The sequence below is a fragment of the Tauraco erythrolophus genome, chromosome 1 (assembly GCF_009769465.1).
Source record: "Tauraco erythrolophus isolate bTauEry1 chromosome 1, bTauEry1.pri, whole genome shotgun sequence".
NCBI lineage: Eukaryota > Metazoa > Chordata > Aves > Musophagiformes > Musophagidae > Tauraco > Tauraco erythrolophus.
In genome coordinates, this window is record NC_141465.1 from 117,264,112 (window position 1) to 117,280,457 (window position 16,346).

The 16,346-nt window shown below is 41.2% G+C and overlaps 1 protein-coding gene across 6 annotated transcripts in view; it reads left to right on the forward strand.

Moving 5' to 3' along the window:
• Positions 1-13,274, forward strand: part of PSPC1 (paraspeckle component 1) — a 65,534-nt gene extending 52,260 nt beyond the window's left edge. Inside the window, exons 7-9 of one of the 6 annotated variants that reach the window (XR_015222594.1) lie at positions 7,219-7,319; positions 11,528-11,644; positions 11,906-13,274. Coding sequence is in view for 2 of the 6 variants with exons in the window: in XM_086621585.1 (XP_086477711.1) it covers positions 7,219-7,395 (177 nt within the window). In the remaining 4 variants the exon portion in view is untranslated. Of the gene's footprint in view, positions 1-3,909; positions 4,585-4,956; positions 6,085-7,218; positions 8,180-11,527; positions 11,645-11,905 lie in introns of those variants that run through there. The other 5 variants (XR_015222593.1, XR_015222592.1, XR_015222591.1 and 2 more) reach the window with 5 other exon arrangements.
• The last annotated feature ends 3,072 nt before the right edge of the window (positions 13,275-16,346 follow it).

The following is a 16,346-nucleotide window of genomic DNA, read 5'->3' on the forward strand; positions in this document are numbered from 1 at the left end:
ATTCAAATTTGAACTTATTCCTAATACTGTGCTTCTCAGTCCTCATTATGTGTTAGCAGGTGCTTCCTTAGCTCTATCTATATGAGAGCTGAGACTTTATGATTTCTAATGTTTAATATTCACTTAAAAAGCTATTTTGCTTTGGGTAGGAACAATAACTTTATCTTACAAGTAGTACCTACTTCTACTAAAATAAGGGAAATACAATGGTAGTAGAAAGTTGAGATAAATCTTACTTAGTGCAGCATCAGCAATATGTCCAGTTGTGCAAGGAAAGGACAAGAAGCCACGTTTGAGTCACAGCTTGCCAGACGATGAGGGTTGTACAGCATTAGCAAGTCGAGAACCTCTGCTCTTCAGTTTTATGCAGTTGAGTTCCCTGCATATTCTGCCTTAAAAATTTTCACAGGTTCTTTGGTGGTGTTATGCGTAACTTTTAGCCCAGGTCTGAATAGTAATCTACTTGGACTGGGAGTCTCACAAGGGCAGGCTTGGTTTGTTGGACTAGCTGTGGCATATTGAAACAAATCTGTAAATGCCTTCATCTGTACAAAACGTAGGTTTTCATGAGAAATGGTACCTTTATTCAACATTGTTTTGTGCTTTTTTCTTTTCATAAACAGGTAAGTCTTCATGTTAGTGGACCAGTATGTGATAGAGCATTTGCAGGATACCCTGCAGTTTAGTAATGCTGTTCCGTTGTCTTTGTCTTGAAATACAGATTTGATGTCCTGTCTATTTCAAAGCTAACGTAAGATTTTTTTTTTCTTTCTACCAAATATGGCTTTGTTATGGTGGAATCTAGAAGTTGGTGTTCTGTGTTTATCACGAAGTAATGAGAGATAAAAATTGCTACCCAGCAGAGTTAGCAAAGGAAGGAAATTACTTAATTGCACAATGAATTACCAAATTTTTTGACAGGACCAGAGGCAATGGGCACAAACAGAAACACAGGAGTTCCCTCTGAACATCAGGAAACATGTTTTTAATGTGAGGGTGTCTGAGCACTGGCACAGGTTGCCCAGGGATGTTGCGGAGTTGCCATCCTTGGAGATATCAAAAGCCGTCTGGACACGGTCCTGGGTAGCTGGCTCCAGATGGTCCTGCTTGAGCAGGGATTTGGACCAGATGACCTCAAGAGGTCCCTTCCAACATAAACCCTTCTGTGATTCTGTCATCTAAATAAAGCTTGGACTTTATTGAACTTTATATGAATTAACATTAAAAACCTATTACATGCTTAGGTATTTGAATGCTTCCTTACTAGGTTTCATTTCAATATAGATGTATATATTGCTTAGTATTGTTAAATTTTCAATTTTCATGTGAAGCGCTTCAAAGATGAAAGCTTTTTGAATCTGGAGTTGTTGCTCTTTATAAGGACCGTGCGACCACAGCTTGCGCTGCCCTTTTCCCCCAGCACAGTCTTATGGCTTCAGAGATTTTTAGCCCCAGAAAGATAATCAAATCTGCTGTCATTATTTTGGAAGAGGAGGTTAGGACACTGGCCTAACTGGGCACCTGCTGCAAAAAAAGACAGGTAAGGAATCCTACAGGAGGGAGTGGGGAGTGTTTTGTGAAGTTGTGTAAAGCAGCATTGCTAACACTTCAGAAGTAAATCCGCTGTGTATTGGTGAGTTTCACAATTCCTTAAGAATGCTGGTTTTTTACATTAGAGAAAATTGGATTATGCACAATCTAGGAAGTTTCCCTTGAAGCTAGATTCCCTTCTGGTTTTTGGAACATCCAAAAATATCCTCAAACTAGTGAGATCATCACATCTCAATTATATATAAGTATTTTTCTATGATACAAAGTTTATGCTGATTTTCTGTAGTCTTAAAAACACATAATTTGAGAAAACTGCCTCTTAGGCTTTGCCTGCACACATTTTTACTACTTAAAAACAAATTATTTTGAAATCAAACTAAATTGATATTAATAAAACTGTGCCTATTTAAATGTCTAAAATTTTCTTAGTGGTTCATCTCAGATTGCATAATTGTAAACTTATTTGCACAGTGTGTAGCGCAATGATATCCTGACTTCTGTTGAAGTGGAGCTATACTGATGCTACTTAACTCTATGCTAGCTGTGCTGGATTAACCATATCTAGTTTACACCAGACTTTTCTAGATTTGTTTCAAAGTCTGTATGTGAACGAGCCATAAGTTTCTGTGATAGACACAGTCACGTAGAATTTATAGAACCTGACATAAAGCAAGCTCATGAAATTTTACCTGTAACTTGCTGAGCGATGCAACGGTTTCACATGCTTTTGATCTGTCAGGTTTCTCAAGTTTTGTTAATTGGTGAAGTCACATCTCAACATCATTATTTCTAGGTGAAAGAGATCATGAGGGTTAAAGGTTATTCCCTTGTTCCTTCAACAGTTTTGTACTTCTTAGCTGTTCGTGAGAAGGTAAAGTATCACAAAATGCTCAGGAACTTTGCATCCGTGTAACAGGGCATGCGAGTTCCGAGTGGAGAAAATGATACTGTAACTTGGATGTTTTTCCAAGCTGCTCAGCATGAACACAGTCACTAAAAGTAGAAATCAGAATATCCGAAGGCTTTTCTGCTGCATTAGTGAGGACATACGTAGAATAGATAATTATGAAAATCACTGATTAACCAGCTGTTGTGGTGCTGCACATTCTTCAACTTGACATGGGAATGTTCGTGAGCAATATAGGGGAGGGAGCTGTGTTCAAAGATGCAGGATTGAGTTGATGTTTCTTATAGGATTATTTTAATGATTTAATATGACTACAGCCTCACAGTTCACCAATTTTTTTGCAAAAATATTATGTATGTATTTATATATTTAATATATATAAAAGTATAACACTTTAATTATACTGTGCGATAGAAGCCTGAGTGATGTTAAGAAGTTAAAGACCTCATTCCCTTCTGCTGATCAAATCCAAACTTTTGAAATTGTAGGGAATCTTTTTTACCAAAATAATGGATCCTCCTTTTGTATTAAATGCATGGTCTTACATCTAGGAACATAATGACTCGCAAATGAAAAACCTTTATTAAATTTATAAAGTACTTACAAATTTCAATATCTTCAAATTCAGACCTTGTTTAAGCTGCACAGATGAAATCTTTGTCCTCTCTGTTTAAATAGTTTCAAATATGCGCATCATTCCCAAATACTGAAGGAATAGTTTAACTTTTGTATGAGCAAAGTTTTGCAATCCAAGCAAAACGGACAAACCAATGTGTCTTGATCATAGTATTGCCACTGGTACGGGTTTGTTACTGAGCCACTAGCAACTGCCACCATGGTTTGAAATCTGATTCCAGAAGAGGACTGTTACTACATTCTTGTTCCTCATTCTGTGTAAGGTGCTAACTTCAGATACCCTATAAATTATATATATATATTTATAAATTGAAAGTTGTGAAGTAGATATAAAACGTTTTTAATAGTCCTGTCAAGGCAATTGAATGCCTTGCTGGCTTGGTTCAAGTAGGGTTTGCCCTTTTATTTCTAGGAACTCAATTTTCCTTTTGAGCCTTAATTTGGTAACGTTCACTTTTCCCCTTACATACTTCTTTGCTTCTAGCTGTCTGCAAATATATGCTCTTCAGGAGAGAATTTGGGAAATGTAAGACTGGGAAAGGTTGTGTTGCAGTTTGTCTCCTGTAATCACTGGCAGCCATGCAATGATGCCCAGGTGACAATTGATTTACTCTCTGATGGTTTTGCTGTTGCGAATGTGTGCTTTTGTCCTCAGCAGGGGCTGCTCATGATTCAGGTGAGCAAGTTTGGCCAGACCTGAGTAAAAACTGAGAAGAATGGGGAGGAAAAGATTGCTTGACTATTTAAAAATGTGTAGCACTGTATCTTCTGTTAGTACGTCAGCAGCCAACGTTGTTATCTGTTACCTTTGATAGGTAAACCTGAACAAATGCAAACATGAACACAGCTCTGCGGATCGTCTCGGGTTCCCTTTGGAAACCCCAAATAAATGGCCACAAGGGATTGTGTGTTTTCCTGAGAACAGCTCGGCATTGGAGTTCTTCCTTTCTGTGTGATGGATAGTGGCTCTGCTACTCTCAAAATGATACCTGTGCCTGCTGGTGCAAAGTGTCGTATGGTCCACTTCAGTGGAGGTCAAAATTTACCCATGCTGCTGTTCTGTGTTGCTAGGTAATTTTTAAAGTAGACATAAAATAAAGGGGGAAATGGAGGGAAATATAAGGGGGAAACTTTGTTACAATAGGCACCAAAAATCCTGTTAAAATAAAAAAGCAACTTGTTCTGTCAGTCAGGCCAGTGACGCTGCATAGCAGCAGTGTGCAAGGTAAACGTAAAACATCCTTCCATGGTGTAGGTTGTCATGGCTGTTTCTGCTTGGAGCTTGTCTTGCGTAGCAATTCCTTATTGGAATATAGTAGTGAAGCGTACTCCGAGCTGAGTATGTGTTACTTCAGATGGATTGTACTGAGGAGCTAGTTTTCAATTTTCCTTGATAATGGCAAGATACATGCACAGGATCGCTCAGTTTGCATCTGTTCTCGTCAGAACAGGCATGTTTGTCATGCTCTCAGCCTCTTAGAATATATCAGATGCACCATACCCACTTTGAGCTGTAATTTAAAGAGAAGCTTTATTTTATGAATGAAGATGATTCAGAATATGTTACTTTTAAAATAACTGTTTGCTGTGTTCCTGCTGTTATAAATCCTTTTTTTTTCAGCACTAGCTGCTAGGATAAGTTCAGGTCTAACAAAGTAATTACTGTTAATCACAAACATCTCTTGTATAGGGTGAGGAGGTTGGAATGATCTTAATTTCTTGCAGAGAAAGAATCCCGAAGAAATAGTGCAAAGGCAGATACATACTGTTTAATTAAAAACCAAACCACACTTTAAGTATTTTGAGTTATGGTAAATGATTAATTTGTAACACTACCATATGGTCTTACTGGCTGGTTTTAGGGGTTATCTTCAGAAACATACCAGATTGATTTGGCTACAGTTTTGTCACTAGTATCTACTAGATGCCAAGAATCTGGCTTACTGCTTTCTCTTCAGTAAATCTGGGAGATGAAGAAATAGAAAGTAATATTATACACTGGCTGTTACGGAAACTGGAGAGACTGTGTTAGGCCTTGGGGGTCTTAGCCTTGCTGTTTGTAGATAGGGAAAAAAAGAAGAGCAGCCTAATTATTATGGGTTTTTTCATACTATTAAAATACAGACTGAAAAGATGTGCAGTTTGTAATTGTAGCTTCCCTTTAAGATGGGTACGTACTTATTAATAGCTGGATTAGGACACTAGTATTTGCCCAAATGACAATTCCAGCCTCGTCCCCCAGGCTGACAGACATGGCTACAGCCACTATTGCATTTGACCTGCTACATAGTTTTAGTAGTAGCACTTGCAAAATTGTAGCTCTAGTTACCAAAGGTTAGTGGGCTGTGCTCTGCCGGACCTGCTTTAGGAAGAAAGTAGTGTCTAGCTGAATGTCTGTGTTACGGAATAGATAATAGAACTTTTGAAATGGGATGTATAGCAAGCTGCACCATGGGGGGCAAAGATGAAAAGGAAGCAAATGGGAGAATTGATGAATTAACAGCACTTTTAGTAGGGCTTAGATGTTAATTTGTGTCAGCTTTGAAATCAGATTTATTCTGAGCTGCTAGTCTCAGCCTTTTTTCAGCTGTATCTGACAAGGTAAATGTTACCCTTATTGTAAATGTTTGTGGTTGTATGTTGGAATCTGCATGTCTGTCACTTCCGAGTTCCTTTTTGGGGCTGTTCCTGAAGCGAAGCTAGCCCAAAAGGTACGGCCTTGTCTGGCTTTCCAAAGGAATTACTTCTATAACAAATACTTTGCAGGGTGTACTAAGTTTTCTGATCATCAAGCAGGAGCTCAAAATGTTGGTAAATTGTTTTAAGAAGTCTTTATCTGGGAGCATACAGAGCTCTCTATCCCTTTGCACTGCTGTAACCAGGGGCTTTCCAGGCAGCCTTCCTCTCTACAGATGTTTCTTCAGAGCTCCTTGACTCTGCAACATCTTCCTAAGCCTGCTTCCTCAGCCTGAGTAATGGATTATATTAAACCTGCCAATTGCAGTTGCAACCATGCGTTGCAGTACTCGCATGTTACCTTAAATTGGAGGTATTTGTGGGAAAGAGGGGATTTTAATTGGGGGTGCAAGAGGAGGGAGTGTGTGGCTATGGGTGAGAGCTGTTCTGAAGCCTGCATGGCTGAGGCAGGGAGCTGTTGAATTTTAAACACTTCGGAGAATTATTTTACATGTAGACTCTGGGAGAAGATGGAGAGTTCACGATGGATACCCTTATTAACACTTTCAGTTACTATTTAGGCCTTTTGAAATATAATTACATTAATTTTAACTGTTAATAAATGTAATAGGAATAAAATTATACTCTGACTTCCTGTTCATTTTCCAACTGCACTTACTGCAAATGCAAACAGATCTATTGCAGGAGTTTTAAAATGACAAAAGTCTTAAACTTTTGCATCAATTTCTAAGGCTTTTAGTATTAAAATATGTTTCAATGAGACTTGTATGCAACTCTCCTGAGGTGTTACTCTAAGTAGGACAACATTTTACTCTAGTTCAGTTGTATTTTCATATATAGCTTTGCCCCTTGTAAGTATCTGTCTGTACCACAGCAGGCTGAGGAATGGAGAGTATTTCTGTGTCCGTACCCTCAGTACAACTACAGGGAGAGCAGTTAGTTCTCAAGCTTCATTAATAACGCTGCTGTGTGCAGAGATTCTAATTATTGTAGTAGCAATAATGAGAGAAGGATGAAATGTCACTTTGGGCACATGCATTGGGAGGCCTAGAAGAAGACAGTGTTTATTTATATGTGTGTTTTAAAAACCTTCCAAGAGAAATGACTTAGGGCGCTTCGAAGCAGAACTGGTTAATTTACTCCAAGCAGAAGTACGAAAATCTAAGCACTTCTTAATGTCTTGGAACAGCTGTTTTTTAACTGCTGAGGTAGTAAAATTATATCTAAGATCTTTAGAGAAATCTGTGTAGTAACAAATAAGTGATAAGAATGGGTAGAGAACAAATGGATTATTTTTTTTAATGGAAATGTGCAGTTTTATTATGGTTTATTTGTCCATATTATAGTTATGGGTATTTGAAAAGAGAAGCTACTGTATTTTCTAGTTTGTTTGAAGTGTCATATTTACTGTCTCTTTTTTTTTTTAGGTTACTATTAAAATCTTAAAATGCCGAAGACTGGCTTGTGCAGAATCCTTCTGTTATCTTACATATACAAAAGGAAATCCTAAGCCAAGTGTTAGTATGAGGTACGTATTAGGATATTTTGCTTTATTCAGCAATTTCAAATTAAGAGCCCTCTTTTTGTTCACATTTGTGATTTGATGTAAAGTAATTCTGCTTCTAAGCTTCAACTAGTACTTGCTTTCAGATAACGTAATTCCTTGCATAATTCCCGTCATATGTTAACATGTTTTTAAAGGACTTGAAGTATTTGTACACAGCCTCTTACAGACAGCTCAAAATCCGGCCAGCCACTATGTGTCTGGCATCCAAAAACCATAGCACAACATGAATCTGATGCCGTATCTGAGCTGCATGATATTACCAATTCATCGCACTCAAAAATCCAGTTTTTATGACCAACATTGTACTTTCTGATTCTGAACGGTCCTTGGGATTAGGCAGTGGGCTTTGGTCTGGAAGGCTGTGGCCTTGTACTCTGTAAAACCTGGTGTTGAGTTCAGTTTGCGTATGCACAGGTATGTAGCGTCATCTGCCCTGGTGTTGGAAGCATCTCTGTGGGACTGGCAGATACAAAGGTTTTTAAAGGGAGATTTATGCAGCTTGGTTCAGTAGTTCCAATAGTTCTGAAATTCCAAAATATCAGTTGCTTTTATAAAGTAAAAATAATTTTAAACACTAATGGGATTTGACTGAGATGGGCAAGTTCTACTGATAAAGCAAGAGGAATTTGGTTAGTTCTCTGTGTTCGTTCGGTGTAGTAAACATACTCGGAGCTGTCTCTACAGCTGCTAACAGTAAATAGAGAACTAGATACATAAAGAACAAGATATATCGAGCTATTTATTAATGACGTGTGAAATACGTCCTTGCCCAAGGCAGGGAAATATGTCCCTGCCCAAGGCAGGGAGGTTGGACTAGATGATCTTCAAAGGTCCTTTCCAACCCAAACCATTCTGTGATTCTATAGTAGTAGTCTATAAGATTTATTGCTCATTAGAGGGGTCCTTTTACTGACTTCCAAGTCAGCTGGTAAATTAAGTGTGGGAAGTAAGCAGTAACGCTTCAGAGAGTTGCATGGGAAGTATAAACACAATGGGGTCCTTTGTCATTCCGTAAAAAGCATAGGAATGGCAACATGAGAGAAGAAATCTTTCTGCAGTAATACATCTCAAACTGTACTGCGAGTTGTAACTAATACTGAAAAATTGCCTACGTGGTCTTTGATTCCCAAGACTGAGACAGTTCAAAATTTGTACCCAAGACAGGCAGAATCCTATTATACTCTCCACAGAAGCTCTATATCCTTTTTTCTCTCCCTTTTACTCTCTTACCTGCCATGCCTTGTTGCATCTTTCACTTAATTCCTTTTCAAAGCAGTGCTAGCTATCCAAAGAAAAAATTTTCTCTGTGCATACTTCAGATGAAGAGTTGGAGCCCTGCTCCTCTCCCTGGTGTTCAGGTCACCCCAGTAACGTGCTGCATGGCAGACAGACTGGTAGTCACCTTTGCTACTGGAAGTGACTGCTCAGCCCTGCAGTGCTAACTCCCATCTCAGCTCTGCAGCTGGAATTGGTGCAGGCTTTTCACAGAATCCCAGAATATCTGAAGTTGTAAGGGTGCTGTGGAGATTGTATAATCCAACCCCCTGCCCAAAGCAGGATGTCAGGTAGAGCAGGTTGCCCAGGACTATGTGCACTTGGGTTTGGTCTCCAAGCAAGGGAGACTCCACAACCTCTCTGGGCAACCTGTGCTGGTGTTCAGTCACCCTTACAGTAGAAGTTGCCTTATGTTCGGGGGCAATCTCCTGTGTTTCAGTTTTTCCCCGTTGCCTCTGGTCCTGTCCCTGGGCACCACTTGGGAAGACTCTGACATCTTTATGCCCTCTCATTAGATGTTTACAAATATTTATAAGATTTTACTTTCAGACTTTTATAACATGAAAGATGCTTCAGTCTCTCAGTTGTCTTCCACTCACCGAACTCAATCCAGTATGTCTGTGTCTCTTGTACTGGGGAGCCCAACACAGGACACAGTGCTCCAGGTGTCTCACCAGTGCTGAGTAGAGGGAAAAGATCACCTCCTTTCATCTGCTGGCAGCTTTGTAATGCATTGCAGGATGTCACTGTCCGCCTTTGTGGCGAGGTCACATTCTTTGCTCATGATGGTTCTTGGACTTAGTGTTCACCAGGACCTCCAGGTTCTTAGCTGCAAAGCTGCTTTCCAGCCAGTTGGCCTCCAGCCTGTCCTGGTGCCTGGGATTATTCTTCCCCAGGTGCAGAATTTAGCTTTTCCCTCCGTTGAACTTCATGAGATCCTGTAGACCTGTTTCTCCAGCGTATTGAGGTCCCTCTGGATGGCAGCATGACCCTCTGGTGTATCAGCCACTCCTCTCAGCTTTGTATCACCGGCAAACTTGCTGAGGATGTGCTCTGTCCCATCAGCCATTTCATACATGAAGATGTTGAAAAGGACTGGCCCCAGTACTGATTCCTGGGGTACTGTGCTACTTACTGGCCTCCAGTGGGACTTTGTGCCATTGATCACAACCTTCTAGACCTGGCTCTTCAGCTGGGTTTCAATCTGTCTCATTGTCTGCTTATTGAGGCTGTACTTTATCTGTTTGTTAATGACGATGTTATGGCAGACAGTGTCAAAAGCCTTACTGAGGTAAAGGTAGACAATATCCACTGCTTTCCCCATATCCACTGAACTGGTGACCTCCTCATAGCAGGCTCTCAGGTTAGCATCCTTCAGGATTTGCAAACAACCCCTTTGTAAATCCATGCCAACTACTCCCAGTTACCTTCTTGTCCTTCTTGGTTTGGAAATGGTTTGCAGGATTAGTTGGTCCATCGCCTTCCCAGAGCCTGTAGCTCCCTGGGTCCTCATTCCTGCCCTTATTGAAGATCAGAGTGATGTTTGCTTTCCTCTGGTCCTCACACACACCTCTCCCAATTCCCATGCCCTTTCAGCGATGGAGTGTGGCCTGACAATGCGCTGCCTCCCATCAGTCCCAACACACAACTTGTGTCCACTTCAAGCGTTCCATAACCTGGACCCTGTTACCGATTCGATATTGAGGGGAGGGGGGCTGAGGAGGTGGGAAAACTCACACACACCTTGTTTTGTGGTTTTGCCTTGCCCTTCACTATGGAGTCCCCTGGTATTTTCTAGTTGTAGTAAAATCACCACAAAATCCTACAATCATCAGACGATAACGTGTTACGTACAGCAGGCTACGGAAGTAAGTGCGGTACGAGCACTTACAATATCTAAAAAAGCCAATACAGTTAAAACTCCTTATCAGAAAAGTAGTAACAGGAAAAAAACACTTGATTAATTTTTTTGAAGTTTGACTTAAAAGATTTTTCTATCCAGCTGACATTTTGTCTTGACCATGTAGCTGTTGGGAATTCAGCCTTCTTGCTTGTCCTTACGGATCAGGCTGCCCCTGTGCGAAAGAGCCGTTTGGGAGCCTCAGCGTTTGGCAGGTTTCCCAGGCGTCATGGAATTCTTCTGTCCTCACAGTTTCCTTCCTGTGAAGGGAAGCATGGATGGCCAAGGTTCCTTGGACATACAAGTGTTTCTTTGACTGGCTAAATAATGGTTCCTTGTCTCAGCGGAGCGATAAAATCCTTTTTTTTCTCCTTCCCCATTATTAGTTTGTGCGTGCACGCTTCGGATTGTGGCGTGAACCTGGCTGACACAGCCCAACGGCCTCACGCAACTGCGTTAAAAATTGAGGGAAGATCAGATTAAAAATGAGTGGATTGTGTTGTGTCTGGGGCAGAACGTGAGCCAAACCAGTCACAAAAACAAGTTACACCTGCTCAGTTTGCACTTCCGTAACTTCTTGCTGAGCAGCGTTTTGTCGAGGTGAGAGCTGGCCTTGTGTTGTCACGTTCCCTTCTTCAACACTGAAACAAATTTGCTTATAGTTCTCCTGTACCAGGAAATGCACTGGGCTCCGATTTCATGCGTAGTGAGGTCAGAATGTTCAGGTCAGGCTGCCTGCTGCTGGGGTTCCTGAACAGTGGTAGAGAATCCCAGGTGACCTCTTGGAAGGGCTATGTGGGGAAGCGTTAGCGTTTCCCAGCTCCTCACCCAACTATATATGCTAATATATTGCTCTGTGGTTTGCTATTTGAGTTTTGTTTGCTGCACTTTGATTACAAAAGTAAGTTTTCAAGGAAGTTATCGTTTCAGCATCTCTTGTAACTCCTCAGCCTGAATCATAACTATTCCCTGAAAACGTTCTCCATTGCTATAGGTTTCAGTGAAAACTACTGGTGGCTATACATCCTCAGAACTGAAGATGGCTTTCTGCTACACGGTGATGATGTGCAAAGTGCTGCTCTTCAAGTGGGAATTACAAGGACCATCAGAGGTGAGAATGTAACTGTGTTGTCACAGTTGTGGTTGTGATTCTTGTGATGTAATCTGGTTCCTTTGTGCTTGGTTATCAGCCTCTTTGTATTATTTTTGTGCTTAACGTGTTCTTTTTTTCTTCATTGCCCTCTGTGCTCCTGGGCACAAGAATAACGCTGTTATCCAATAAAATAGTGATTACATCTGTGGCAGCTCTCTGAGCAGGGGAGAGGGATGACGTGATCACTCATTTAAGCTGTATGCTTTCTGCTGTGAACAGGTTTGCCCTGCGAGGCCTGAGGGAACAGAACGAGGCCATTTGAAATGATGGGAAGGGGACCTGCATAGAGGTGGTGTCCCCCACCAGCACCCCAGGTTGGAAAAGACACCTCAGAAGAATCCGACCAGGACATCTGCTTGCGAGGTTCAAGGTGCCTCTTCCTGTATGAGGAGACGAGTTTCTGCTTCTGTGATGTTACTCTTCAGCCTCCAACAGAGCGTTCCCAGCGTTAAGCAAAGTTGGGCGTTTTGTAGCAAAGCTGATTTTGGCCAACTTCGATGTGTAACTGAGGCCTTGACTCCCTTCTTATCCAGACTGTACTGGAAGCAGATTTTCTTTCCAGATCTCCAATACTAGTGCTGGGAAGTGGTGCTGATAAAAGGATTAACGCTTGTATGTGCTACAACAGGAATCAGAGTAGAATCATTGAAAGACTGCTCCTTGGTTAAATGATTGGGTTTGGACTTAAAAAAACAACTGTAGAGCTGGATGAAATGAGTAAGAAAATATTTTTAAGCAATAAAATATGTGACAAAGGATGGGGAAATGCTGGGGTTTTTTATATTTAAAGAAAAAATGGTAGTGTGGATTACAGTTACTAGTACAGAAGTACGAGTTACCTGGAGAAAACAGTATGAGCCAGCAATGGCTGAAAAGGGCTGGAAGGAAACGTTAACCAGTGCGGAGATCCTCGCTACAGCACGATTTCCCTGCCCATGCAGTTAAGTTTGAGTTGGCAGTTATGGTAAGAATGATTGCTGTCTTAATGGAGCCAAATAAAAGGATGGAAAACAAACCCCATGAATAAAACGAATAATGAAACATGAATTTTGATGTGACGAGATTTTAACATTGCACTGTAATATATCACTAGGGTAACTTTTTTTTTTTTTGAGTTTCTGTATCTTTTATAAAACTGTTTCACATTAATCAATGAGTAACAGGCTGGCTATTTTGTTTCCTGAAGTCAGCAAAGCAGTGAACAGGAATCAAGGGGCTGACAGGAACCTCACCGAGTTCAAAAAAGGCAAATGCAAAGTCCTGCAGTGGGGATGGAATAACTTGATGCACTTGTGCAGCCTGGGCACAGACTGGCTGCAAAGCAGCTTTGCAGAAGCTGATCTGGCAGTCTTGAAGGACGAGTGAAGATGAAGGTGTCCAACCCCCTCCTGGCCTCTGCTAGAAGAGCACAGATGAGCAGCAGCAAGGAAGGCAGTACCTCTTATCTGATCAGTACTCCTGAGATGTCAGCTGGAGTGCTGTGACCAGTTCTGGGCTCCTGAAGGCAAGATCGGTATGGGAACAAGTCCAGACACCAAGATGATCAGGAGGTTAGAGCACAGGAGCCTTCCAGGGGCCTGGGGGCTAGGAAATCAGCTGTGTAATGGAAGGGGCTAGAGAAGATGGGGCCAGGCTTACCTCAGAGGTGCACAGTAAGGAGGAAGTCTTGTATAATTTTCCATCTGTGTGTGTTGTGTTATACCACTAATAAAAATAGTGCAAGTCAGTACAGTCTTGCTGTCCTTAACTAGTCTCCCTACACTGTGGAACTATGGGGAGTTCCTACGAACCATTGTTTCAGGAAGGGTGAATGCAAGGGACCCTGTTGGGGTGGGGGGGTGTGTGTGCAGTGATGTTCACTTGTGAGGTAGGGATTTTCATCTTGCTGTTTACAGAAATAAAACTTGAATATTAAGACAGTAGAGCCAAGAGATCAAGGAAAGCATAAGAAATTTCAAATGCACATGTCCTGTCTGAACTTTTCCAGACAGGATGTCACAAGCAGCTCAATAAACTTATTGTCAGAAAGTGAATGTTTGTGACACAGGATCAGGATGTCACCCCATGGGTCATACTGTCCTCCAACTCTGCTTGAAAACATTTGTGCTGCTGGAACATGCCCAAACAGTTGTGATGAATCCAGTTTCAGAGCAGGCAGGAATCTCCATGCGGATGGTGACTGTCTTCAGTTCCCATGCATAGGGTTGTGGTTGTCTTAAAAACAGAGCTGTGCCTACCATTGTTTGAGTGGCATGCATGGGAGGAGCCAGGCAAGGTTAAGGTCTGACCCAGCTACTATAAATGAGACTGTGCCAACACTAACCCCAGAAGCATTCCTCACAATTCAAATAATGTAGGAAGTATTACAGAAATTCTTGAAAAAAAATCCAGTTTGGAGGTACCCTGCACAACAGCTGAGACTTGGCTGTGGAGAAAGAAAAAAAGAACCATCTTCTGCCTGCTCCCTTCTTCCTGGCTGCTTTATTTGAAGTGTTCAAGGTTTTATTTTTTTTTAAGAGACCCTTTTTAACCTTAATTTGTTACTGCTGCCTCTGTCCTGTTCAAATTTGTATTCTGTGCTGTCTTTCATCTGCTTTTTAGGAAAAAAACCCAGACACCTAACATTTGCCTTTGAGTGAAAGGGAAACATTTAAGGCAGGTTCAGAATCTGAAAAATATTTTCCCCATTTCTGTGGGGGACAGAAAAGCTGCAGAATTTTCACAAGTCAGGACTGAGTGATGGCTGTGCAGTGCATGCCCATGCTGCACCAGCAGCTTAGGAAAATGTGGCCTTTGTGGTTCTCTTGCCTTGTTACAAGGCAAGACTCCATTAGAGCTCCACCTTACAGAGGGAGACTCCAGCAAAACTGAAGACCCTGTGTGATTCATTCCTATCGCCATGCCATCTCAGCTCCCATGCTGCTGGACTGCCACTGCTCTGACAGCCTGACGTAAAGGAAAAATATATTACTGGCTGTTTTCCAGTATATGGGAAGGCAAAGGGTGAGAACAGAACTGGAGCAGGTACAGACGGACAGAACATTTGAGGACTGAACAATCCCAGCTAGCCAAGATGGCAGCTGCGTTCTGTGTGGTCTCTTCCATCTATTGAAACAATCTTCCATCCAGTCTGATGAAAAACCATCTCATTTTTGAAAATGGGTGCAGAAAGCACAGAGAATCTGTGATAAAGTCAGCTGCATCACCCAGCAACCTTCAGGATCTGTGAGAGAAGCCCGGAACACAAGCACTGATGATGTAGCAGGGAAAGATAATGAATCCAAGCCTCCAGAACAATTCATTGCCACTGCAGTTCATAGTAACTGCAGCTGCTTAAGCCTTGCTGAGTGATGGAGAGCAGCAAGAAAAAACTGAGCGAGTACTTCAAAGGTATTTCTCTACTGTGCCTAAGGAATTGCTTTTATTGTAACTACTTCTCTTTGTCCTTTGTTCACCAAAACTTTTTTCTTAGCAACTGGATGAAAACCATATAATAAAATCAGACAAAGAACAGCTTCAAACATCTTTTCATATGCCTTTTGTGCATCTTCAGTAGGAATTCTGAATTTATATTGCCAACTGAAAGATGGCTGCCAAATCCATTCCTTAATGAAAGCATCATGAACCCAAATTTTACTATGTCCTATAGACCTCATCCCTCTCTCCAAAATGCCTCAAAGGAAAAAAAAAACCACAAACCACCCCATCAAAACAAACCCCCAAAAATCAGCCTTTGACAAACTACGTGCTATGTCAACTCCTGAAGCATCACTAGATGTTTTTAGTTCGACTGTACAACAGTTCCTAAATAGCATCTATATTATATGGACATTTGTTCTAAAACCTTTTGTCCTCACCCTGAACGCCTGAACATTGACCACCAGCATGTGCTGTACAGAGCTTACCGCACATGCACTGCACTCTTAGGTGTACAACGCAGGAGTAACTTGGGAAGGAGAAGCCACAAACATGAGAACTGTCACTCCGACACAGGAAGCATGAACGTACCCTTTCCTTCGTGCATCTTCCACGTCACGCGCAGTGACTAAGAAGAAGTAAGAACTACACAAAGTCACAAGTGCAGGTCGTGACGTACCTGACTCTCAGCCGGTGCTTTTCATGCATTCCAGGTGCTCACACTTCACAAAATGAGGTATCTCACATATTTCAGAGAGGTGGAGGCAACAAGTCTGTCCAACACCCAGACTTGCTTGCACAAAGATAGGCGACCATTCCAAAGCGAAACAGACGAGTATTTGTATGTCACATTGCTGTTCTAGTTTTATATAGCTTCATGGGACAGTCCACAAAAATGAAGCAGTGTGCTTTGTTACTTACTCATTTGGCATCTCTTAAATATGAAAGTTTTAAACTTTCAAGAACCAAAAATTAAATTAAAACTGGTTAATTGAACTTTATATTAAAAAGTCACAGTTCTTAAAAGGATACTTAATACATCTGCACCATTTTGATGGTGAGCACTCAAATACTTTAAGAATTTATCCACAATAGTTTTGCTAATAAGATAGGCACATAGTGGCATGTAAACTACATCTAACAACCAGAACAGCAAAGGCACAATCTGGATTTTTTTTTTTTTCCTTTTTTCTTAAACTTTTCAAGACAATGGTTAATTTACAAAGAAAAATATTCCATACTT